A 24833-nucleotide genomic window follows, 5' to 3' on the forward strand; every position below is an offset into this window, starting at 1 on the left:
TTATGCTAAGTTCCATTCCTTCTCTCTCTCTCTCTCTCTCTCTCTCTCTCTCTCTCTCTCTCTGTGTGTGTGTGTGTGTGTGTGTGTGTGTTTGAGAGAGAGGGGGCGGGATGCCTCTGATTGCATCATCACTATTCTTCCACTGGAATGACATGGTGCTAATGTTTTTAATAGATATCTAATTCTTACCATTAAGCCTCTTGTTGTATTTCTGATCAAGAGAGCTCATTTTGAGGGTAATAAGTGCACTTAAAAACAGAGAAGTGGAATGGCAGTAATAATACTTTAGCACTGATTTAGTCCTTAATCAAATCTGATGCCATTTAATAGAGAACAAGTATATTCATTGATTAGACATTTTAGATACTGAACTAAACAAACAACAAAACTAAACAAACAACGAAATTTCCAGAGTATAAAGAAACCAACATACATCTACCATGTACCAAAACTGATAATTTTACAATATGACCCTAAAATCTACCACAAAATACACAATCAGTACCGCACATGCATTTTAAAAAACTTTGTGTACCAGTTCATATAGCTTTGCAGACAAGGGTGGGGGCGGGGGGGGGGAATCAAACATTTTCTCAGGCACTTCCTGTACAAGGTTTGAAGTACATTTAAACAGAATCTGAACACTTAACATTTAAACACTGAAATGCTGGGGACATGCCCAATTTTAGCATTGTTTATCCTGCATGAAGGCAATGGGGAAGTTTTTATTTCTGCTAATGCTTCAGAAAGACATTTCTGCTTAGTATTCTTTACCAATTGCACAACTCCCAGCATATTTCATATCTGCTGATCAATAGTGCATACTTGTGTGGAGACCATGCCAGAGTGAATGTAAGTAAACTGTAGGCCTCTAGTACACTTAGCAAGTTCTGTTAAATACTGTAACAGAGTGTCAACGTGAGCACACTAAAATGAATGACAAGACATGTGGCTGCAACACCCCTCAGTAGATGCAAGAGTATGCAAGGATAACCTCACAGCATTTTGTAACTAATTGAAACCATTTTTTACTCATTAAAACACTTAAGAAATGTGTCATTGCATTTTTTTCTCCCCTTTGCTTAGCTCAGAATTGCTCAGTGCCATATGTACTGCTGAATACAATTAGCTTATTGACCATATAGTCAAAACAAAAGCAGATATTCTAATTTACTTAGTCATATTCATAATCTGCTTGTGTGAATATAAACATTATATACAAGTGTTAGTAGAATGCTAATGTTCTGCACTCAAACGTAACTAAATATCTTATTTGTATACATTGAGCTCAGACATGAAAAGCTAATGACCTCTCTGTATTTAAAATTCCACTCAAACAGCTGCTTCTAAGGTGGCTACCAGTGATGGATAAAGAGGAGAAATACTTACTTGCTACTTCCAGCGATGCATTGTGGCTCACAGCTTCACCAAGGTAATTCCTTGCTACACAGACATAGACTCCTTCATCCGGCCTGCTTTTGCGGCCATGAACTATCCGTAAGAAAAATAAAGATCCACTTGGCAGCAACATCCGATGAGAACGAGGATCATCTTTGTCTGTTTCAACCCTTTCTCCTCCTTTATACCATTCAATAGTTGGTGTGGGCCTGCCTTCAGCCTTACAGTTCAAAGTTGCTGGTTCTCCTTTAGAAACTATTAGATCCGAAGGATGTTCAACAATGCGAGGTGGGGAATCCTCTTGGCGAAGACGGGAACCTAAGGAGGGTAAATGTGAATAAAAATTAAATTTCTACTTCTGGTTAAGATGTAATGGAAATGCTGTGGCTTGGATTTAAAATGGTGCACTTGGAAATCAACAAGTACTTCCTGGTCATTCTTATACTTAGCTTGATGTCATCTAGTTGGTTAAGATTTTATTACGATAATGGGCGATTATATGTTCTTCCAAGTTAGCATTTACAAGATATTTATTGCTATTTAACATGCTTGCCACTATGACCAGAGTTTTTAAAGCAGTTCACAGTAAACATTTAAAAGCAGTACAATACTTTAATAATTGATTGGTTGCTTGTAGTATTCCTGTACTGTTAACATAAGATCAATACAATCATGAAATCGATGAAGTCAGTGAACGTGAGGAAGCAATATATAAATACACATCTCCAAAAATTCAGCACATTTTGATCGAAGTATCTTTTAAAGAGTACTATCTTCAGCTGCCTCCTAAAGGAAAGATAAGCATGGATGATTTTTAACTTCCAGAACAAAACTGGGGCATTATCACAAACTGGCTTCTGATTTTGTGACCTCACTGTTCCACAGTCAGGCAGTCGTTTGACACTTTCCAGAAAGATGGATTGCATGAAGAGTCTGCAAATGCTCGGTTCAAATATATAAAATGCAGATTTTCTTCATGCATAAAGTGGGGCGGGGTGAGAGACAAAACACAAGGAACTGCCTGTGAATATATTTCCACCTAAGTGCTGTAATAAAGTCACTCTTATCTGAAACATTCCATAAAATTCCTTAAATTGTAGTGTGCTGTATTTTTCATGAAGAGAAGAGTGGCACATATAACACATTAACCACAAATTTGATGACAGCCGCCAGAGGGGATGTAACAGCTTTGACATCTGAGTAATCTTTTTCCACAGCTATACTTTTAATTTCTATCCTTATATTCAAGTTATTTAAGTTCCAATTTGTGTTTTATTTAGTAGAAGCAACTTTATGTATCAACATAAATCTTACAAAGGGCACAAATCCTGTAATTTTCTTGTCAGAAATCTGTCCCAGAAGGGTTAGTTGGTGAACACAGAAACACAATACTTATTAGTTACATACTTTATCTACAAAGAACCCACATTTCTCCTTCTAAAAGCTGATAATCACTGCAATAGAGGAAACTAACAAACTTGCACAACCTGCTTTAGTATAAATTTCACATCTCAGACTGAAAGATATAGCATGCCAAATATTCAGCGCCTTTGGTTAAAAGAGCAATTACTGTGTACATAACACTGATCGACTTCACACAATTCATTTGCAAACTAATACCAAGATTCTGACAAAATTTAATTTCCTCAGTTGGTTTTTAAATACAAAGGGGTTGTACAAAGAGCAGGTGCAACAGACAGGTTGGAAGCATGAGATGCGAGCCAGAACATCTTTGGTTCAGGTGAGCCCAGATATGAACAGACCAGATAGTGCACTAGGTGTGAAAATACTTGAGTGCACTAGGAAGTAAGCAAATACTCGGAAGCACATCTTGTTTTTAAAAACTAACACTATCACTTTTTAGATTTGAACAAAGACAAAAGCTGCAATTATATTGTTCATGGCAAATGGTGGTATCAAAATAAATCATACCACAATTTCATAGCTGTCAACTTACAGATTTGAAAATAAGGGACCAGCAGCCAAAATAAGGGACCTGCAGCCTCACCTGTTCCAGGCACTCCAGTCTTCCTGTCCTCCTGCAGTGTGGTCAAACTCATGCTGGTAGCCTCGAGAACACTGTCCAACCAACTTTGTAACCAGAGGTTCAACTGAATAGAATCTGAATCACATGCACCACAAGGCCTATGCAGCCTCAACTTAAGATGGCTCCCTGGCCTGGCTTTGCACTGCAAAGTTTGCAGCAGCACGTGCAACAAAATGGCGTCCAGCATTCAAAAATCCCCTCAGCTTGCATTAACTAGCCACACACAAGGCATGCAAGCTCCACCCCCGTCATTCTTAGACTTCTTATTGGGTGAGCAACACAGCCACCAACACAGTTGGAGCCTCCCTCCTCCCTGGCCGGCAGGGAGGGAGGGAGAGGAGCTGCTTCCTTTGAAATTTAAGGGACATTTAAGGGACATCCATCAATAAGGGACAGCAGTGGAACATGGTGCTGGAATAAGGGACTGTCCCTTCAAATAAGGGACACTTGACAGCTATGCAATTTAAATCAATTGGCTTAATTCCACGTTTCCAAATCATTTCATCTACAAGTGCTTTCTGTACAGTAAAAAACATTCACATCTTCTTATATGACTGAGAAGCTGCCCAACAGATGTACATATGTAGAATAAACTCTCAAGTAGTATGGGATGCCCTAAATGTTTTTTTTAATGCACTTGCAAGTGATAGTTGCAACCAAAGCTCTGCCTCTTTTCAGTGTAACTGGTATACATTCACTTTCTTGATAAATTATGCAGCTTCTCCTTACATGCATACAGACATGCATTTGTTTAAGAAATATTTTTTAAATAAATCTGTAATTGGAATCTCATTCTGTTTTCCTGGAAAGGTAAGTGAAATGTCAGAACTGCCTATATGTCCTTAAAGTTATTTATTAACAGGATATGAAACCCAGTTCAGGAAACACCAGGGATACAGAAGGTCAGCTACTTCCAAGGTTTACACAATGTATAATGCCCAATTGAAAGTCTTGTTAACCACTTATGGCCACATGAATCTACTGTGAATATTTAATATTTTAAGAATTGTTAACATCAGACATTCCTAACACCACCACACAGCCAGCTTTTAACAACAATAAGAATGGGCTGCATAGTGTAAGATGGGCACTTACTAGTTTAACCAGGTTGTTTAATCCAAAACAATTAGGGTCCTCCCCAAAAACAAATTAGAATAAGCAATTAATATACATTATATTAAATGGAAGAATAATGGATAGTATGGTGGTGTGAATCTTTCCTGCCCATCTTAAAGTTAAAATTCAGATCTTGAACTTCTAAAACAAACTGTTCATAATTCTGTCTATATATCGAAGAATAAATTCCCCAAACTAGTATTTGGAAGAGGGGAAAGGGGAAAGTTAGCTTTATGATCCGTCAAGTCTAAAAATGAAGTGTCTGTTGAAAGTGTAGAAAACTCTGGGTAAATTACGCAAGAAGTAATTGTGCTATGGAATTGTGCTTGCACAAACAAGATTTGTTTAGGGATGTATAATAAAAAAGTATTGCACCAAAAAGAAAACAACAACATGTTTTTATACCTTTAAGGTAAAGGTAAAGGGACCCCTGACCATTAGGTCCAGTCGTGACTGACTCTGGGGTTGTGCACTCATCTCGCTCTATAGGCCGAGGGAGCCGGCGTTTGTCCGCAGACAGCTTCTGGGTCATGTGGCCAGCATGACTAAGCCACTTCTGGTGAACCAGAGCAGCACACGGAAACACCGTTTACCTTCCTACCGGAGCGGTTCCTATTTATCTACTTGCACTTTGACGTGCTTTCGAACTGACAGGTTGGCAGGAGCAGGGACTGAACAACTGGAGCTCACCCCATCGCGGGGATTTGAACCGCCGACCTTCTGATCGGCAAATCCTAGGCTCTGTGGATTAACCCACAGCGCCACCCGTGTCCCTTATTTTTTACCTATACAGTGGTGCCCCGCAAGACGAATGCCTCGCAAGACGGAAAACCCGCAAGACGAAAGGGTTTTCTGTTTGCGAGTTGCTTCGCAAGACGAATTTCCCTATGGGCTTGCTTCGCAAGAAGAAAGCCCATAGGGAAATCTCCGGGGACCTCTTTTAAATGCTGGCGGTGGGGAGCAAAGCCTTTCCCCCCCTCCGGCCTTCAGAAGAGGTCCAGGAAGGCCGGCGGGGGCCGAAAGGCTTTGCTTCCCCACCGCCAGCATTTTAAAAGCAGTCCGGGATAGCAGGGAAGTGCTTCCCGCTATCCCGGACGGCTTTTGAAGGCAGGAGGGGGGGAGCAAAGACTTTCGCCCCCCCGCCCGCCTTCAGAAGAGGTCCTGGACCTCTTCTGAAGGCCGGCGGGGGGCAAAAGTCTTTGTCCCCCCTGCCTGCCTTCCCGGGGGCTTTTAAATCGCCCCGGGACAGCGGAGAAGTCCTCTGCTGTCTGGGGCGATCTTAAAATGCCTTAGCTGCCGCCCACCAGCATTTTAAAAAACCCCGGTACAGCGGAGAAGTCCTCTGCTGTCCCGGGGTTTTTTAAAATGCTGGGGGTGGGAAGAAAAGCCCTTGTCCCCCCCCCCCAGCCTTCAGAAGAGGTCGGGGGACAGACTGTCCCCGGACCTGGTCTGAAGGCGGTTTCCATAGGAACGCATTGATTGATTTTCAATGCATTCCTATGGGAAACCGTGCTTCGCAAGACGAAAAACTCGCAAGACGAAAAAACTTGCGGAACGAATTAATTTCGTCTTGCGAGGCACCACTGTATTATTTTATACCTATAATCACCTGCTAAAACCAATAAATTAAACAGTAAGGATTAGTCCAATCTGAAAGGTCCATTATCTGTTTAGAAATCTGACTATTAGATGTTGCTATGCATTATAGTAGTTAGCAACCATATATAATCTTAGGCAAAAAGTAAAGGTAGCATCTAGAACACATCTAGAACTTTCTTGGGCTCCATGATCACTGCAGATGGTGACAGCAGCCACAAAATTAAAAGACACCTGCTTCTTGGGAGAAAAGCAATGACAAACCTAGACAGCATCTTAAAAAGTAGAGACATCACCTTGCCAACAAAGGTCTGTATAGTAAAAGCTATGGTTTTCCCAGTAGTGATGTATGGAAGTGAGAGCTGGACCATTAAGAAGGCTGACTGCCGAAGAATTGATGCTTTTGAATTATGGTGCTGGAGGAGACTCTTGAGAGTCCCATGGACTGCAAGAAGATCAAACCTATCCATTCTTAAGGAAATCAACCCTGAGTGCTCACTGAAAGGACAGATCGTGAAGAAGAAGACTCCCTGGAAAAGACCCTGATGCTGGGAAAGATGGAGGGCACAAGGAGAAGGGGACGACAGAGGACGAGATGGTTGGACAGTGTTCTTGAAGCTACCAGCATGAGTTTGACCAAACTGTGGGAGGCAGTGGAGGACAGAAGTGCCTGGCGTGCTCTGGTCCATGGGGTCATGAAGAGTCGGACACGACTAAACGACTAAACAACAACAAAAGAACACATACAGCATGCAATTTTTTTCAGGGAGTGATTGTATCATTTTAGTGTTGTTGAGAGCTGTAGGGAATGTGTTTTTTTTAAAGTATGCACATTTATTTCCTACATTTATATCTTCAAGGTAGTATAAGGGAGTATTACCCACATTTTATCTACACAACAATCCTGTGAGGTAGGTTAGCTTGTCAGGATATGGAGAAATCTGAGGTTAGTTCAGGCACAGGGATCTGTCCTACATGAAGTCAGATGCAAAACAATTCAGTCAGTCTTTCCATAATTTCATTTGTTCTCCTTCAGCACACCTTTGACTCCCTAGTTTTCTAGAAGTTCAACCACCTTCTGGGTCAGTTTTCGCCTACTAATGTATTTAAACATTTTTTTGTTGATGAGCCTTGTTTTTCCAATGTTCTCCTTATTTTTACTTATTGTCTCCTTATATCTTTTTTTTTTTTGCCAAAGTTTGTTTTCTCCTCATTTGGACAAGTGTTCAATTTTTTGAAGACAGCCTTCTTACTCCTTTTAAGCTTCCTTGACTCTGTTTATAAATCACATTGGTCTTCTCTGCGTCCTACTTTTAAAACTTCTCCCGTGTCAGAACTATTGTCTCCATATGCGCCAACTTACCAAGCAGATTGGGGGCACTGGTGTCACGTCTGTGTTGGGTCTCACACCCATGTGTGAGCATCCCAAGCTCTGGCTTCTTCTCCTCCTGCAGCTAAGCGCCATGCACTGCACGCACAACATTGGGAAAAGCCAGGACATCTTTCCCCAGCAGTTGCAGGAGGAGGGGAAGTCTGCCATGGAAGCCGCAACTCCGGGCTCTGCCACCTCTGCCAAATAATTATTCAGGGCCCCTTGTTGTTTCTAAATAATCAGCACAACAAAATCTTGCTATGTGTGCAAAAATAGCCACATTTCTTTTAATATAACAGTCTGTATAATTGATTAGGTTTTGCTTTTTACATGTTAATATCTGGACAAAGGCATTGCCTCTTATACTGGAATCCTCCTGGAACATGAAGCAGTGCACACAGAAATCTTATGCTACTCAACTTCAAAAGTGTCATATACGCTTTGGGGAGAAAGGACTTTCAAATCTACATAAATTGCTGAATTTCAGAGAGCCAGCATGATGTAGGAACCACTGGGTCCATCAAGCTCAGTACTGTCAACACTAACCAGCAATAGATCCCTTAGGGTCTAAGATGGGAGTGTTTACCAAACATACCTGAAGACATCAGGGATTGAATCTGGAACTTTTCTATGCAAAGCATGTTGGATTTAGTATAGAGAGATATTGGTGCAATGCCCGGCATAGTCTCAGAGTCCACTATCACTCCCATTCAACCTGCCTCTCACTTTAGGACTTTTGTTGTAAAATGATTACAACAGTGTGAAAACTTAAATTAGCTTTCAGTTAAGTTTACAAACTTACCTGGACATACTTCTGAACAGATATGCATAGGTTTCACAGTTAGAGAAATAGATTACTAGTGCAATGCATACCTAATGTGCTATGGTAAAATATAAAATAAAAGCAGTAAAATATAGTATGAAGCACAACTTATGAATTCCTTTTCAGAAGGTTCCTCAAGAACCTGTCATGCATCTTTGGGCAGTGCTTGTGTTTTCTTGTTTGACATACTCAAACATCCACTGAAGCTTTTAAAAACTAATGCATAATAGTCAGAGTCAAAGATGATAGTTGAAGAGCTTTGGTTTGTGTGAGTTATTAGCTTCTATGACAAAAAGTACCGAGGCAAAATTTTAGGGGTAATTTTGTAAAGACATTTATACTTTCAGAAAACAAAATATTTCAAACAGCCTTTTAAAGGATTAGTAACAAATCCCTGAAGGAATGCAGTCAACCTCAGTCATATTGAAACCTTAAAGTCAACTTTCCCAACATTCATGAAGCATTAGTGAGCACCAGGTTAATGAGGCACAAAAAGAATGAAAGGTGTGATGCTTTCACAGGTAAATCAACATAACCACACCCAAAGAGAGTCTGTAATCTAAATGAATAGTATAACAATCAAAATTTAGTTGCTGCTGGGGATCACTTGGAATGGGAACTGCAGAAATGAAAATTTTCTTTCACTTGTTCCTCTAGCACTTTGGCTTAATGCATTATTTTATTAATTTAAACAAATTTTCTGTTTAATTTTTAATTATTAATTTCTCTAAGGAGAAGTATATTTTCGATCAAAGAGGAAGGCATGAAATAAAGATTTGGATCTCAGCAGTAACACTAGGACTTATATTAGACAGACTTGAAAGAAGAAAGCACATTAAATGCTATATTTAGAATATGATTTGGGAAAACGGAATGCCTTTCAGTGTATTGGAAGGCTGCAGAACAGGGTAATGCTGACAGATTGTTTTGCACATTAGTTTAGAGACAAATTTCAAATATTGAGTATTCTGAAATCTGAGAAGGCCCAGAGTTAAAAACACTAAAGAGAATTGGAGGACATGTGCATTTTAAAATAATTAAATCTTTATCCTAAGCTTCTGCCATATTAAAGTGGAAACAATAAGCTCAACTGAGACAAATTTTAGTTGCATATAATCATTAAGTTTCCTTAAACATCTAACGCACAAGTATATCACTTCTTTTTTAATTTAAAAGAAGTCATTTTGTTTTAATATGTTGGTAGGAAAGTCATTTTATTTTAACTTGCTGGCAGCAAAGCTAAAATGTTGTTAACTCTAATTTCCTGATCAACATTTTTAAAAAATGTAATAGTAGTGTAGGGCACAAGGAGAAGGGGACGACAGAGGATAAGATGGTTGGACAGTGTTCTCGAAGCTACGAACATGAGTTTGACCAAACTGTGGGAGGCAGTGGAAGACAGGAGTGCCTGGCGTGCTCTGGATCATAGGGTCAGGAGAGTCGGACACGACTAAATGACTAAACAACAACAACAACAAACAGTTGTTAGAATGCCAGAATAAGGGCAGGTTGTGTTATGTTGTAGGTGAACATATCAGACAACACAGTGATTCTTCAAACAGCTCTTGTTTATTCACAACCCAGAACAGAACTGAACTGAAGGGTTCAGCCAGCCTGCTTATATAGAGCTCCACTAGAACGCAACAGTAACCATTTTCTGTAACTATCCAATCCCTGAACGTCACTTTCGATCCCTTATTTGCATATGTGGACATGAACTATCTACAGTATCCCCCTGCTGGCCCAGGGTGAGAACTTCAGTACATAACAGGTTGAAAAAGTTAACTGGGTATTGTCAGCTTCATGAAACCAACATCATTGATAAGATGAAACCAAACATTTATTGATAAGATGGTGAAATAATTTGATTCCTTCCTCTGAGAAGCTTAGATTAACATGTGACTCCCCATATGTATCTTCATAAACTGAAAAGTACCAGGTAATACGGTATATTGTTCTGAACTATTAGAGGTCCAGCAAAATTATGGAGTTTTAATACTGCTGAAGAAGTCACACAGCAGATGGTGCGTCCCAAATTCTCTTTTGATCACAGCAACTATTCTTAGCAATACAGTCAAACCTCGGTTCCTGTACAGCTCTGTTTTGGAATGTTCCGGCTCCCGAACACCAAAAACCCAGAAGTAAATGCTCCTGTTTTCTAACGTTTTTCGGAAGCCGAAGGTGCGACACAGCTTCCGCTTGAGTGCAGGAAGCTCTTGCAACCAATCAGTAGCCACACCTCGGTTGTTGAACGTTTTGGAAGCCGAACGGGTTTCCAGAACGGATTACGTTCAACAACCGAGGTTTGACTGTATTCTAATCTAAGCAATGTGTCACATGCATTAACAGATACTTATCAGTGCATATGAGTCCCATGACATATACTGAGTGCCTTGTAAATAGTCAAATATTATTTTCTTAACAATAAAGTCAGTGACCAAGTGATAACAACTTCATTGTACAGTCATATCTCATGTTGCGTCTGCTTCAGGTTACGTGTTTTCGTGTTGCGTCCCGTGGCAACCCGGAAGTACCGGAACAGGTTACTTCCGGTTTTCGCTGCTCGCGCATGCGCAGAAGCGCTAAATCGCACCACACGTGTGCACACATGCAACACTTTGGCTTGCGTCAATTCCGGGTTATGGACAGGCCTCCGGAACGGATCCTGTCCATAACATGAGGTTCCACTGTACTGTAGAGCAACTAATAACATTCTGTTATGACAAAGTGGAACAAATAGTTCAATCCTGGGTGGAATTTTATCACATCTGAAAGTACACTAAATGCTGCGATACTGTACACACTTGCCCCTGCAGAAGTTCCATTGAAGTCAATGGGTCTGACTTCTGAGTGGAAATATAAAGCCTCACCCTGAAATTCTGCTTTTGTCCTAAACTAGTTAGTCTACTGGTCACTATTATGTCAATTCTACTAGAAAAAGTCTAGTGATACTCCTAGAAAGTAAGTCAGATCAAATCAATTAAATGTAGTCAAGAGACATTCTTAAGTTTATTAACACTGATAAACCGAGCATGTGCACTGGAACTGCTTGCTTTGCCTCTCCATCAAACTAGCTCTTTTATTGGTTAAGAACTTTATAATGATTTTTACCTAGCAAAACTGGATAAATCCAATATCTAGTTTATATGTAGGTATATTTAAAATTAATTAGAACAGTGTGTAACATAATAGCACAAAACAGCAAAATTCTAGACACTGAAAGCATTGTCAATGAGTAACCACAGCAGTTTGTATTAGCTCATTGCTGGCCTCAATACAACCCACAATGACAGTGAATCTTCTACACTTGCTGACACAACACCCCATATTCCTACTAGCAATACCAGCAGTTTCCAAATTGCTCAGTAGTCTACCATAATCATTAGTAGCCAAGAAAGACCGTCACAAGCCTGCAGCATACTTTAGTGAATCAACCCCTGTACAAATCCGGCTGGTGTTTGCAAAACCCACATTAGACCAGCAGCAATAACAGGCTTTGATTTCTGCACTAAGCAATGACAGTAAATGTCAGAGCAACATAGGAATCTGTCTTATACAGAGTCAGACCACTGGTCTATCTGGCTCAATACTGGCTACACTGACTGGCAGAGACCTCCAAGATTTCAGGCAGGGTTTTTTCCCCATTGAACCTGGAACCGACTGTATGAAAAGCAGATGCTCTACCACTAGATAAAAAAAGGCTGATTTGGTTTATTTCCCCCCCAAGGATACCTTTCTTTGTGAAGTCATGTTTCCCAGTCAGCTCTCTTCTTTTTCTTAACTTTGCATGGATTGAGGCAATTTAATCTGACTCTGAGCATATAGGGCTGTATTAATATATGCCGATGAAGTTCTTGGTAGACCATTTTCATTTCTTGTTTAATTCTTTTTAAAAGCCATCTAACCTACAGGCAATCACCAAATGTAGGGTTATTTAAGTTGCATATGGAGCACTTCCTTTTGTCAGTCCTACTACCAATCAACTTCAATGGATGTCCAACATTCTAAAACAAGAAATATGATAGAAATGTTTCTGTTGTGCCATTCTGGAAGAAGAGGCATTAGAGTTTTCAAACTGCATGTTGAAAATGAATTCTGGAGGGAGAGTATAGTAAAAAAAAGAAAGCATATTTTGTTAAATTGCTTCACAATGTTTTACGCTTTATGTTGAACTGGGCATCTAATAATGAAGTACATGTAGTGATCGCCCATAAAGTCATTGCACAGAAATTAGATTCATTCTATCCATATAGGATTTCTTCACTGTCTTTTAGCAATAACTGCTGTAAATAAAGATTAAACAATTCTAACATACTGCTTCAGTTAAACTGGTTGTTATTAAACCAGGCAAAGGTCTTTAAGACACCCTAGCATATCTGGACTAAATGTGCAACCCACTGAAAGAATTTACACCCCCACATCATGGTTTTCCAAAAGAACAGAATAGTTAAAGGGAATTATCTGTAAAATGAGCTACCACCATTTTATTTATGTCCAGATTGCCCCAGGGTTTTCTTACTGCCTATGTAACATGTGCCAACATATCAGATTATATAGAGAATCTGCACAACACATTTAATTATCTCAACTCCCCCCCCCTCGTTTTGCACGTCCGGTTACCATCTGTATAAAATAATGTGAAATACAAACAAGAATCTCCACTTTAAACCATGGAGGGATGGCAGGGGTTGGGGGATGAGATGGGGAGATTAAGCATAAAGAATGCATTTCTACTGAAAAATGAACCAGAGGTTTTGAGAGCGGCTGTGGATTCCATAGACAGATGGTGTCAATAGACCTCTCTCTTAGTCAAGTTTGCACAGAAAGTATAATGACCGGTTTATAAGATACCACCAGAACTCAATATAGCATAAGGAGAAGACATTAAAAATATAGTTTTGCCATCCAAAATGAGGCATCCCTTACCACATATATTGTAAATCCAGCTATTGTTCACATCAGCTAGTTTATAGTTTCCTCTATAGACTGTAGTGAAAACTGATCTCTTAAAACATAAAGGGAAAAAACAGTCCCACAATGAACAGCTGGGCTTAACAGGTGAAAATATGGAAGCTAATGGTTTTTCCATCAAAGCCTAGCTGCCTATTTGTTTTTCTTCTAGGAACTAATACTATTTAGACCTGATTTTTAATTAAGATGCCATAACATGGAATCCCAAACAATAATTTGGAATCCCAAACAATAATCCCTGAAGGTAGTTCTTGGTGAATGTATGTCCACAATCAGAGGAATCAGATATGCAGTTAAGCCACAAAGATGAACCCAATTTTTGATATTTTATACCTTTAGCAATAATAGCAGGGTGAGGCCTACCATGAGCTAGATTGAGGCAGCTGCCGTAGGTGGCAAATGCTAAGAGGCAAAGTGTGCACACACCCTCACATATTTTCCTTTGCCCCGATAAGTTCAGTGCCATCAGCTGTGGTTGATGGCTCTGCTCCATTACCAATGTTGCAACAAGAGTAAACTGCCGGTGTGGTTGTTTTTTGAACAACCTGACTGTGTTAGGCAGTAAAATGTCTTGACTCAGCCCTGAGCAGTAACTGTACTAGAGATGGTTGAAAGCCCCAAATTAGGATGATTTTGTGTGATATGCAAATGCATCCCACATATGAAGAAAGACAAAGCATACAAATGTACCAAAATCTGAAAACTTGAATTTTGGAAATGTAAAAGTAATTATTTTGACACTCAAATTGGTTCATTCTGGCTCAGGGTGGAATATAAATTTGAATCAATAAATAAACCAGTGTGTGTGTGTTTTAAAAAAGAACACCTACCTTTTCCCTCAGTGGTAAACAAATTATTAAGTATATTATTGTTTGCCCTTCTGTATCCTATATATCATCTATATACATCAATAATGATAAACTACTGCTGTTCTTCGTTAAGCTACAAATAAAATTAATTCAACAACTCATGCATTACTACTAATTAAAACCAGAACTCTTGTCTTTGGAACAACATTGTGTACCTTACTTAAAGAACATTTTTTCCACTGGCATGCCACAGCCCACAAGAGTCCAAGGGAAGCCACTACAAGCATTCAGGAAAGGGTGAAGCACTATTACTACGTAACTAGTACATTATGTGTTCAAATAAATCCAGATGTTTATTCCAATGCTTTATTTTTGCTATGCGGTCCTGCCTTCAGTGTGGGAAGCAAAGACACATTGAGAACGATCCTTTGTTAATACGAGCCATGGCAAACAAAGAAGCATTGACAGAAATCAGCACTATTTCTTGTCACTGACTGAAGAGGTGAAATAGAACCTGCTTTTTTCCATTTAAGACCATTGTCTATCCTTAAAATACGGACTGAGTAAGTTTTTAAAAAGATAAACCAAAAATAATACAGTCACCAGCTCTACTGACTCTCTTGAGAATCCGTGTACACTTCTTTATGGACATTTCTTACCCCGGAATAAATAAACAGAGGAATGTCCCCATTGCCTTTCCTATGAAACTGGAATACCCTGGAAGTGGAAATAAGCAGTGGCAGAGCTTCATGCTCCGGCACCGGTGGACAGAGAGCAGGCGGGGGTGGCATACGTCCTCAGCAAGTTTGCTACACTTTTATTTCTAACATTACTGGGGTTTTGTTTTTGTTTTTTTATAGGAAAGATTAGTTTGTAACAATATGGCAATGTGAACACTAATTAAAAAAATAATGTGAACATTAAAATAAAATAGAATACTAACCACAGGGCTTGACACTTAGAAGGATTTATAGCCCTTCTCTAAGTTAGTGTTTTAATTCAGACTTCTGATTCTGTATGAGATGCACTATAAATGCAACTGGAAGAGAAGAAAACTCAACAAATATCTAGGTAGTTTGTTCCATGATGAGCTTTCTTCAAGGAACCATTGAACTCAGGAGTGGCGAGCATGGTAGGGAGGTCCCACTAAGCTGAACTCCTTATTGCCACTGGCGGAGGAAGAGGAATGCGGGGGGAGCGCACTGTCCCCGGCAGCGCAATCCCACTGGGGTGCCATCACGGCTGCTGCACCGCCTTCACTGGGTGCCACGACCCTGCGGGCGGCGCGCCACACCCCCGGGACGTATGCCACCCCCGCCTGCTCTCCGTCCACCGGTGCCGGAGCATGAAGCTCTGCCACTGCTTATTTCCACTTACCTAGATGGAGCAGGGTGGCAGTGAGGTCAGGGCTGCAGAGTGGTACTCGTAGAGTGAAGTTAGTGTTCTTGCTGGTGTGTACCTGTTCAGCCCAAACTTTGATGCTGCCCTGCCACCACAGCCTCCAGGTAAGCAGTAGCAATGTCACTGTACAGAGTGCAACACTACTCCTGACTGAACTAGGGTTTCTTTTTTAAGGTCAGGTAAACTAGTTTCTGGAACAAAGGAAAAGTATACCTGAAAGCAGTGGTGGAGCTTCATGCTCCAGCACAGGGGGAATGGAGAGCAGGCGGGGGCGTGGCTCGTGCATGTCCCGGGGCGTGTGGCGCATCCTGGTGTCGCGCCTTGCCACCTGTGGGGACGTGGCGCCCAGTGTGGGTGGGGGGCAGTCACGATGGCACCCCACCAGGATCGCGCTGCTGGGGGCAATGCGTTCCCCCACCCCCCTCTTCCTCCACTAGTGCCTGAAAGTGCACCAAACAACATCAATTCTTTTATGATCTACCCTTATCAGCTTACATGCATACAGGATGCATACATTTATGCAGGAGTACAATAAGGTAGCTATCTGACCAGCCAAGATTCCCTGAAGAGATAGTCAGCCCCCACTCACCCCGCCCTTGATGGGAAGGTCAGCACAAATTGGACCTACATGCATAAAGGAAATCAGTGTGCCTGTTCTCACAACATAGAATTGTGATTGTGAGCCAGGCCTTTGCTCCCCCTCCCCCAATTATTTTTCCTCCATTTCCCTACATATTACTACTCCTTGTTTTTCGAACTTGAGCTAGGAAAGTGAGACAGCCACATTTTCTGATCTATAAAAGCTGCATGGTACAGCAGGTGTAGTTAATGTGGCTGCCACCTACCATCATCCCTGACCACTGGCCATGCTGATTGGGGGTGTTGTGAGCTGTAGCCAACAACGTCTGGAGGGAACAGCATTGACTGCCTCTGGTGAAGGGAATGGCATTTAATTGACTCTACTGTCCTTCCTGTGCAAGCAAAGCTATTCCTAGCTTTGTATCATCTGTGTAATACATTTGAAGCAATTTCCTCTCAGTAATACTTAAAACACATTTCATTAACATACTGTTAGTTACACTTGTGCATTTGCATTTTAGGGTCACACCTTATGGTAACTCTCATGTTAAGACACAGTTAATTATTAGAAGAGACCAAAAGGCCATGGTGAGTTTGGTACTTAATAATTTGCTTTATTGTTCAATGAGTTACAGCATCAAGATCTGCAATTCTTAAGTATTCAAAGTTTTGATTCAGCAACTTTTCACTGAAGCTCAGCTACATGCCTCTTGCATTTAGAGTCAATTGGTTAAAATTAAGCAAAGCATGTTGTTGTTGTTGTTGTTGTTGTTGTTGCTGTTACCCTACTTCACTAGCATGTCCCGAAGCGGGTTACAACAATTTAAAATTCAGTAACCAAAACAGTTAAAACAAATCAGTCACAGGTATAGGGATAGGTATAGTGTGGGTCCTAAAATATGCATCTCAAGGCCCAGAATGAAGAGATGCATTTTCAACATTTGCAGAATAACTATATAATGAATGTGCTGGAGACACCTTTGTGGGGAACGAATTCCAGAATTTAGGGGCTGCCATAAAGAATGCACTGCCTCAGGTAACACTACCTGAAATTCTGAGGGTGGCAGAACTACTTACAGGGGCTTATATTTGTGACCCAAGTCATTTAGGGGCTTAAACACTAGCGTGAACACCTTATTTTCTGATCTATTTCCTGAACCAGGAAATGAACTGGAAGCCAATGTAGCTATGACCAGCAGTCATGCAAGTTCATGCAAGCAACCCCAGCCAGTAATCAGAGCACTGCATTTTGAACCAGCTGACATTTTCAAGCTATCTTCATGGGCAGCCCCATAAACAGCACATTGCAATGATCCAATCAGGATAGAGTACCAGCATAGAGTACCATAGTTAGGTTATAGCTGTCAAAAAGGAGCCATAGCTGGTGAACCAGCCAGAGTTGAAAATACGCACTCCTAGCCACCAAGGCCACCTGGGCCTCAAATGACAATGTTGAGCCCAGCAGTATCCCCACACTATGAACCTGCTCCTTCCAGAGGAGTGCAACCCATCTTCCCACCTCCTGGACTTGAGCTCTGTCTTTTCAGTATTCAATTTCAATTTGTTGGCCCACATCTAGTCCATCACTGCCTCTAAAACCTGTCTAACACCTCAGCCACTTCTCCTTATTCAGATGAAACACAGAGATGAAGCTAGATGTCATCCACAAATTGATTACACTTTACTTCAAAACTCCTGATAACAGCTCCCAGCAGTTTCATATAGATGCTAAACAACAGGGGGGACGGGGACGGGACAAAATGGAACCCTGTGGGACACCATTGGAAAGCTGCCAGACTGTTGAGATAGGAGGAGAACCAAGCCATCAAGAGGTAAAGAGGAACAAACAGGGTCTCTCTCTCACACACACAGTCACCATATGTAATAAACCAGGGCATCCAATGCAGTCTCAGTGCCATGACTGGGCCTGAAGCCAAACAGACATGCATCCTGATCTTCAAGCGAAAACGGATATTTGCCACTGTGAGATAGTTGTCAAAACCTTCCAGGGATAAAAGATTGCTTAATTTTGTTCCTAATAAAGTCCTACATTTCACATTGTACTGATTAAGGATAGCTATTTCCATATGGTTGCATTGAGCCCATTCAATAAATATTCATTGACAAATGGATCAGCACTACACTGCTGTTTGTAAACCTATGTATCTTTCTTGCCATCCCAAATTATTTTGCAATCCTGAAATCTCATTTGGAGGTGTGGGAAAACCCAAGTCCACTTTCTTTGCCATATAGTACTCCACTTCTCCAGTTATATCTAATGTTATTTGCACCATTCCTAATTCCATGCTGGAAGCTAGGCACAAAACTCAAAATGCTACAACAGAGATCTACTACCGGAAATCACATCCTCCCTTTTAAGATAGATGATAGATGATAGATAGATAGATAGATAGATAGATAGATAGATAGATAGATGATAGATAGATAGATAGATAGATAGATAGATAGATAGATAGATGATAGATAGATACATGATAGATAGATACAGCCGCTGGGAATGTATATATAGTATCATTCTTTCCTGAAAGCCTCATCCTTCCTAGATTGTCTCTGGAACACTGCCAATGATAGCACCCAACAGTCAATAGGTCCCAGCAAAATAATGTTTAGAAACACCTTTCCTTCTGTCATCAGTAAGAAGTTTCAGCATCATTTTTCAGATTTGATTTCCTTGAAGTAGACAGCACTGGAGTTTTTGTAATATTTTATCTGCAAATATAAAAGTGCATGTACTATACAAAAGTGTGTGCTCCTATCAAGCAACAAAAATGTCATATTTCCAGGGAGAAACAACTTGCAGCCCAGAATACTTCTAGCCTTCAGCTAATTCTCAGATCTCTCTCTCTGCTTCTTTCTCTGCCTGCCTGCTCAGCTCACATACATGAATACTTGCATCAGCCAAGTTCTCTTAGCTGAGGTGGGGTGAGGTCACAGTTACATTACCTCTTATGTCCAACAGAATTAATCAAGAATCCTCCAGAGAGATCCCACAAAAATAGAATTATTTATTATTTACATTATGAAGAAAAAATGGTTCAAAAAGAAGGTTTTTTATAAAAGTATCTACCTCAAGTCAATGCTACTGTGATATAGACTTAGCTGGTATGGGGAATAGTTTTGAACCTTGTAGTTTTTATTCAAAATACTTCACAGTGAATTCCTACATAAATCCATGAGAGACTATGGTTCTGTTCTCACTGCTAACAAGTGTCCTTCCTAATTCCAACAGCAAGCCTGGTATTCTTATGACAAAAAAGGCCCATTATTTGGAGTAGCTGAACCCTGGAATGGAAAAGAAATAAGGAACAATGTACTAAAGCAGTCAAATGCCACTGGCGTCTGTCTCTCTCTCTCTCTCTCTCTCTCTCTCTCTCTCTCTCTCACACACACACACACACACACACACACACACGAAGGGTGGGGGTGGGATAGAATAAAATAGCTGACCTCACAAGAGTAGTTCAGTAGTAAAAGGTAGCATCAGTGGAAAGGCTAATCTTTAAACCATGCAAGTTAAAAATAAATATGTATTCCCTCTAGATGCACAAAAGTATTTTGGTAATAATAAATATCATTGCCACATTATATAATATAGTAATAATCTTACTCAATCATTACCCTTATTATGCTTTTTACTAATTCACACTAAAATTAAGGCAGCAATAAAACTCTGGAACAGAAAACTTCTAAATAATTTGTTGACTGTTGTTGTGCTACTCCTTACAACCATAATGGTAGAAGATCTCCAATATCTTCCAAGGACATTTAAATATATTCAAGGACTCTGGCAATTCTCTTCAAGTTACGATTCATTTTTACCAATCAGAAAGTGCAGCTTAATTAACCACTATAATATACAGGTGCTTGAAAAATGCAGGCACAAATTTCTCCAACTGATTAACAGGGAAGAGTCTGTGGCACACTGGATTTGGTTTTCTTCCTCCGTGCCTTACAAGTTTCTTGTCATCTAATTAGGTCTCCCTTCAAACATTTCATAAAATGTAACATCATATGATAATTTAGGCAACCTGTATCATCTCAAAAATAAATTGACAAGTCACTGTATTAAGCGGAGACAGATGATGGAAGAAATCAAATATGATATCTGGCTTTGTAGCACAAAACTCTTGAGATATAGAATCCTTAAAATCTACACTGTGCTAGTATTCCGTTCTGCACTGATGCAATGGACATGTTATAATATACAATTTCAATACAGAGTTCTTTGAACTTTTTGATTGCTAGCTCCTTTGCGGGAACTTCAGATGTGGAAAACTTGCCATTAAGTTGAACTACGCTTTTCATCATAATAATTGGTCCTTTTCCATTGGGATCTCCCTTCCAAACTTTCTACACATTATTTTCTGAAATTTTCATTCAGGTGTTCTGTTTTTCAAACCCATATTAAACAATGTTTAGATACTACTAAGTATATTCTGATCACACAACTAAACATACATAGATCAGCTGGTAGAGCCATTAGACTCTTAATCTTGGGGTTGTGAGTTTGAGCCCCACGTTGGGCAAAAGATTCCTGCATTGCCAAGGGTTAGAAAAGATGACCCTCACAGTCCCTTCCAATTCTGCAATTCTATAATAAACAACATACTGCCTGTCTTTAAACAAGCACAATTAAAGAGTAAGAAGGAGAGCAGCAGGACTTTCACACAGGCCAAGCTATATCACTTCTTCTTTAAACACAGCCTCACTCCTACCTGGAATGCAAATTTAGTTTCTATATCCTGACTCGGCCCCAGATACACTGACCAGATGTCTGGAAGCTGTGGCTGGATGGTTACGCGGGAGCCGGTTGAAGTTAAATCCTTCGAAGACAGAGGTCCTCTGGCTGGATGGAGCAATATGGGATTGAGGGGGCAACTCCCATCTCTTGTGGGGGTGCAATTAGTGCCAGCATCGTCTGTTAAGAGTTTGGGTGTAATCTTCGATACCTCCCTCTCTATGGAGGCGCAGATTACAGCTATAACAAAGGCGGCATTTTTTCATCTCCGCCAAGCTAAGCAGTTGGCTCCTTATCTCTCTTGCCCTGACCTAGCCACTGTGATCCATGCGACGATCACCTCCAGACTGGATTATTGTAACTCGCTCTACGTGAGCCCTTGAGACTGACCCAGAAACTCCAGCGGGTGCAGAATGCTGCGGCGAGACTCCTTATGGGGTCTTCGCTGCGAGATCATATTCATCCGGTGCTACACCAGCTGCAATGGCTCCCGGTGGAGTACAGGATCAGGTTTAAGGTGCTGGTTTTAACCTTTAAAGCCTTATACGGCCTAGGACCCTCGTACCTACGGGACCGCCTCTCCTGGTATGCCCCACAGAGAAATTTACGGTCTGCAAATAAAAACATCCTAAAGATCCCGGGCCACAGAGAGGTTAGGCTGGCCTCACCAATCTGGTGGAACGCTCTGTCACAAGAGACTAGGGCCCTGCGGGACCTGACATCTTTCCGCAGGGCCTGCAAGACAGAGCTGTTCCACCAGGCCTTTGGTCAGGGCGCAGCCTGACCCCCCTCCTCTGGCAATCTGCACAGAATTTTGCTTGATGGTTGCCATTAATTTGATCTTAATCTGATTTTAATTAATTTTATAATGAATGTTTTTAGAATGTTGGACTATTTTGATTGTTGTTAGCCGCCCTGAGCCCAGCTTCGGCTGGGGAGGGCGGGATATAAATATTTATTATTATTATTATTATTATTATTATTATTATTATTATTATATGATTCCTTTGGTACTCCATTGACACATTTATCATCCAACAAGTGTACTTAGAAAAATGCAAACAAACATGACTTGGAAAGTACAATGCAAAATTAGGGTTTCATTGTCTAGGTTTGGTTAGGTTTTTGTGGCAACCCCTTTTTTCTCTCCTTAGGACCTCATATACAAATTCCAAACTTTTCAACAAGCGATTAATGCTCACTATTTTATTCTTAATAACAGGCTTCTGACACCCAAAGATTTGACCTAGAAACTATGGATGACAGATCACCACTCCCTTTATCAGCTGGCCAAGCTCTGAGATCAGTGGTGGGTGGGCATCTTGCCATCTTCCCAGAAGCTGTAACCGGCTTTTCCATAATGCAGAATAGGATATTCTCTGCATTTATACCCCAACCATAGAGTTCCCTCTCTCAAGAGAAACCGACAACCACAAAACTCAATATGCCAATGCCCAAGTAAAAGCATATTTGGATGAATCTGATTTTGTTTCTCAGGACTTAGAACTACTGTATTGTGAACTACTGTGCTCTTTATTGCTTGAGATGTTTTTTACAGTTAGTTGTTCTGCTTATTAATTTTATCTGTGTTTTAAATATCATGCATCAGATACCACCTGGGATCACTATTTGACGAAGGGCAATTACAGATTTTCTAAATAAATAAAAAAGTGAAATTATATGTGGGAGAAGATTTGAGGAACAAGAATTGCCTGCTTTTCTGCATACCTCAGATATGGCTAACAATAAGCAGGAAACATGTACAGAACTTTTACATGCAATGTATTGGCTTGGATCCAGGGATGTCTTACACAAGCAGAAAATCATTTCCACTTGCACTAGACAGCACATTGAATTGGTATAATTTGCTTGTACTGCTGTAGGCCTCTACCATTCCAGAGGGTTCATCACCCATGAGGAGTTGTGGGGGAGCACTGGGTGTCTGTAGCGCTGATGAAACAGCAGGAAATCTGTTGAAGAAGCAGAATTCCACTCAATCTGATCTGGATCCAGTCCAGATCACTATCTGCATACCAAAGTGCACAAAACGTGAAGGAGCATGGGGCTCCCATGTCAAAAACAAAGATTTCGGTTCAACCCTCAGACATTGTTTCTATGAAAGAGTAAGGTCACATTAAAGCATGAGCAATGACTGAGCAATGTCACCAGGTGCAACTTCTCTAATCAGTGCAGTACACAGATTCAAAGAGATAGTGGGTAGAATTGTCCTTATCTGTACAATTCTTACAAGGCGCAACACCCTAAAGTACAGAAAGGTCCTGAAGAAACACATTAATTTCAGAAACGACACTAAACCAGTCAGTCAAACCATCCGTAAGACAAACTCAGAACTACGTCACTTCAGAAAGGTGCCCCTATCTGCTGCAACACAATGGATTTCATCAGCAGCCAGCTTCTGTTAGATTTATTGCCTGCCCTTCAGCAGAAGATCCCAGGGTGGATTACAGCAATGTAAAACACAACATTATTAGAAACACTTTCAAAAAGAATATATAATTACAACTAAAGTGGGTCCTAAAAATTCGTCTCGTGGCACCTCACTTTTCTTTCCACCCACCCCCTACTCCAAGTATGAAGTTTTGCCTTTTGAGAGAGATACAGCTGTAGGCAGTACTGAGCCTAATCTAATTCCTAACTTGCTTCCCTCCTTTGGGGCTCCACTAATAGAAAGTTGGGAACTTGGTTTATAGATGCATAGCAGACTTCTTTCTGGGTGCTAACTATGTAATAACATGGTTACCATTACACAACCAAGAAGGCTGATATGCCAGAAACTGCAATGGTACCTTGGGTTACAGACACTTCAGGTTACAGACGCTTCAGGTTACAGACTCCGCTAACCCAGAAATAGTACCTCGGGTTAAGAACTTTGCTTCAGGATGAGAACAGAAATCGTGTGGCGGCGGCAGTGGGAGACCCCAAAAGCTAAAGTGGTTCCTCAGGTTAAGAACAGTTTCAGGTTAAGAACAGACCTCCAGAATGAATTAAGTTCTTAACCCGAGGTACCACTGCATTTGGGAGTATTTTATTTGCATCCTGATACACAGAGACAGATGGAACTTTCTTCAAATGCTGTTGTAATTCTTGGGACACCTTGCCACACTCTAAGAATCTGAACTAGCTCAGAAAGAGAGAGAGAGAGAGAGAGAGAGAGAGAGAGAGAGAGAAAGAAAGAAAGAAAGAAAGAAAGAAAGAAAGAAAGAAAGAAAGTATTCATTATCCTTTTATTTTACTAACTTGCTATTTATATCAGCTCAAGCTTCTCATTTATAAGCAAAGGGTTAGGTACTTTTAGAAGTGCCCCCCTTCTCTGAAATGAAAACCAGCATCAAAACTGTTCAGGCCACAAGCATTTATATTTAGGGAGATAAAGGTTACTTTTAAAATATTTTCACCAATATTTTGATCAAGTCATCAGCCACTGCAGCTATGAATCTCACTTATTTATGTCTAGGTTTTTGCCAGTTTCCTGTCAAAATGCCACAGCAGTCCTGTTAAATGTATATCAGACAGCAATATCTGATGCAGCGATCACATAGATGATTAAAGCTCAATTCCCACAGTCATTCTGTGTTTTAATCTGGTACATTGATAAAGAGATAAAGAGTAAATTATAGCTTATAGATGTCATCGTACGTTATGTGTAGTTAAGTGGGATTGATCTTCTTTCCAGATAGTCTGGATCTATGCAGAAGCACACCCACACCACGACTTCTAGAGTGGCTCCGAAAACAAGACAACAGTTAAAGATAAAATGGTTGAACAATTAATACACTGTACTGCAAAGAAACTGCACCTGCAAATGTTGCATAGTAATAACCATATTACTATTTCAAAGTCACTAACAGTGAATCCTAAAGAATGTACACACAAAAGTACTGTAACGTTCAATGAGAATTATGTCCAAACATACAAGGTTACAGTTGCAGTCCAATCCTATC

At 40.5% G+C, this 24833-nt stretch overlaps 1 protein-coding gene across 4 annotated transcripts in view; it reads right to left on the minus strand.

The window, feature by feature from the left end:
* The window catches only part of ROBO1 (roundabout guidance receptor 1), a 591421-nt gene that overhangs the window by 230307 nt on the left and 336281 nt on the right, over nucleotides 1-24833 (minus strand). For all 4 annotated transcript variants that reach the window (XM_083735868.1, XM_083735867.1, XM_083735870.1 and 1 more), the window contains one exon: nucleotides 1390-1716. In XM_083735868.1, coding sequence (XP_083591994.1) covers nucleotides 1390-1716 — 327 coding nt within the window. The remainder of the gene's footprint in view (nucleotides 1-1389; nucleotides 1717-24833) is intronic.

Source organism: Podarcis gaigeae (genome assembly GCF_964106915.1).
Source record: "Podarcis gaigeae genome assembly, chromosome: 4".
NCBI lineage: Eukaryota > Metazoa > Chordata > Lepidosauria > Squamata > Lacertidae > Podarcis > Podarcis gaigeae.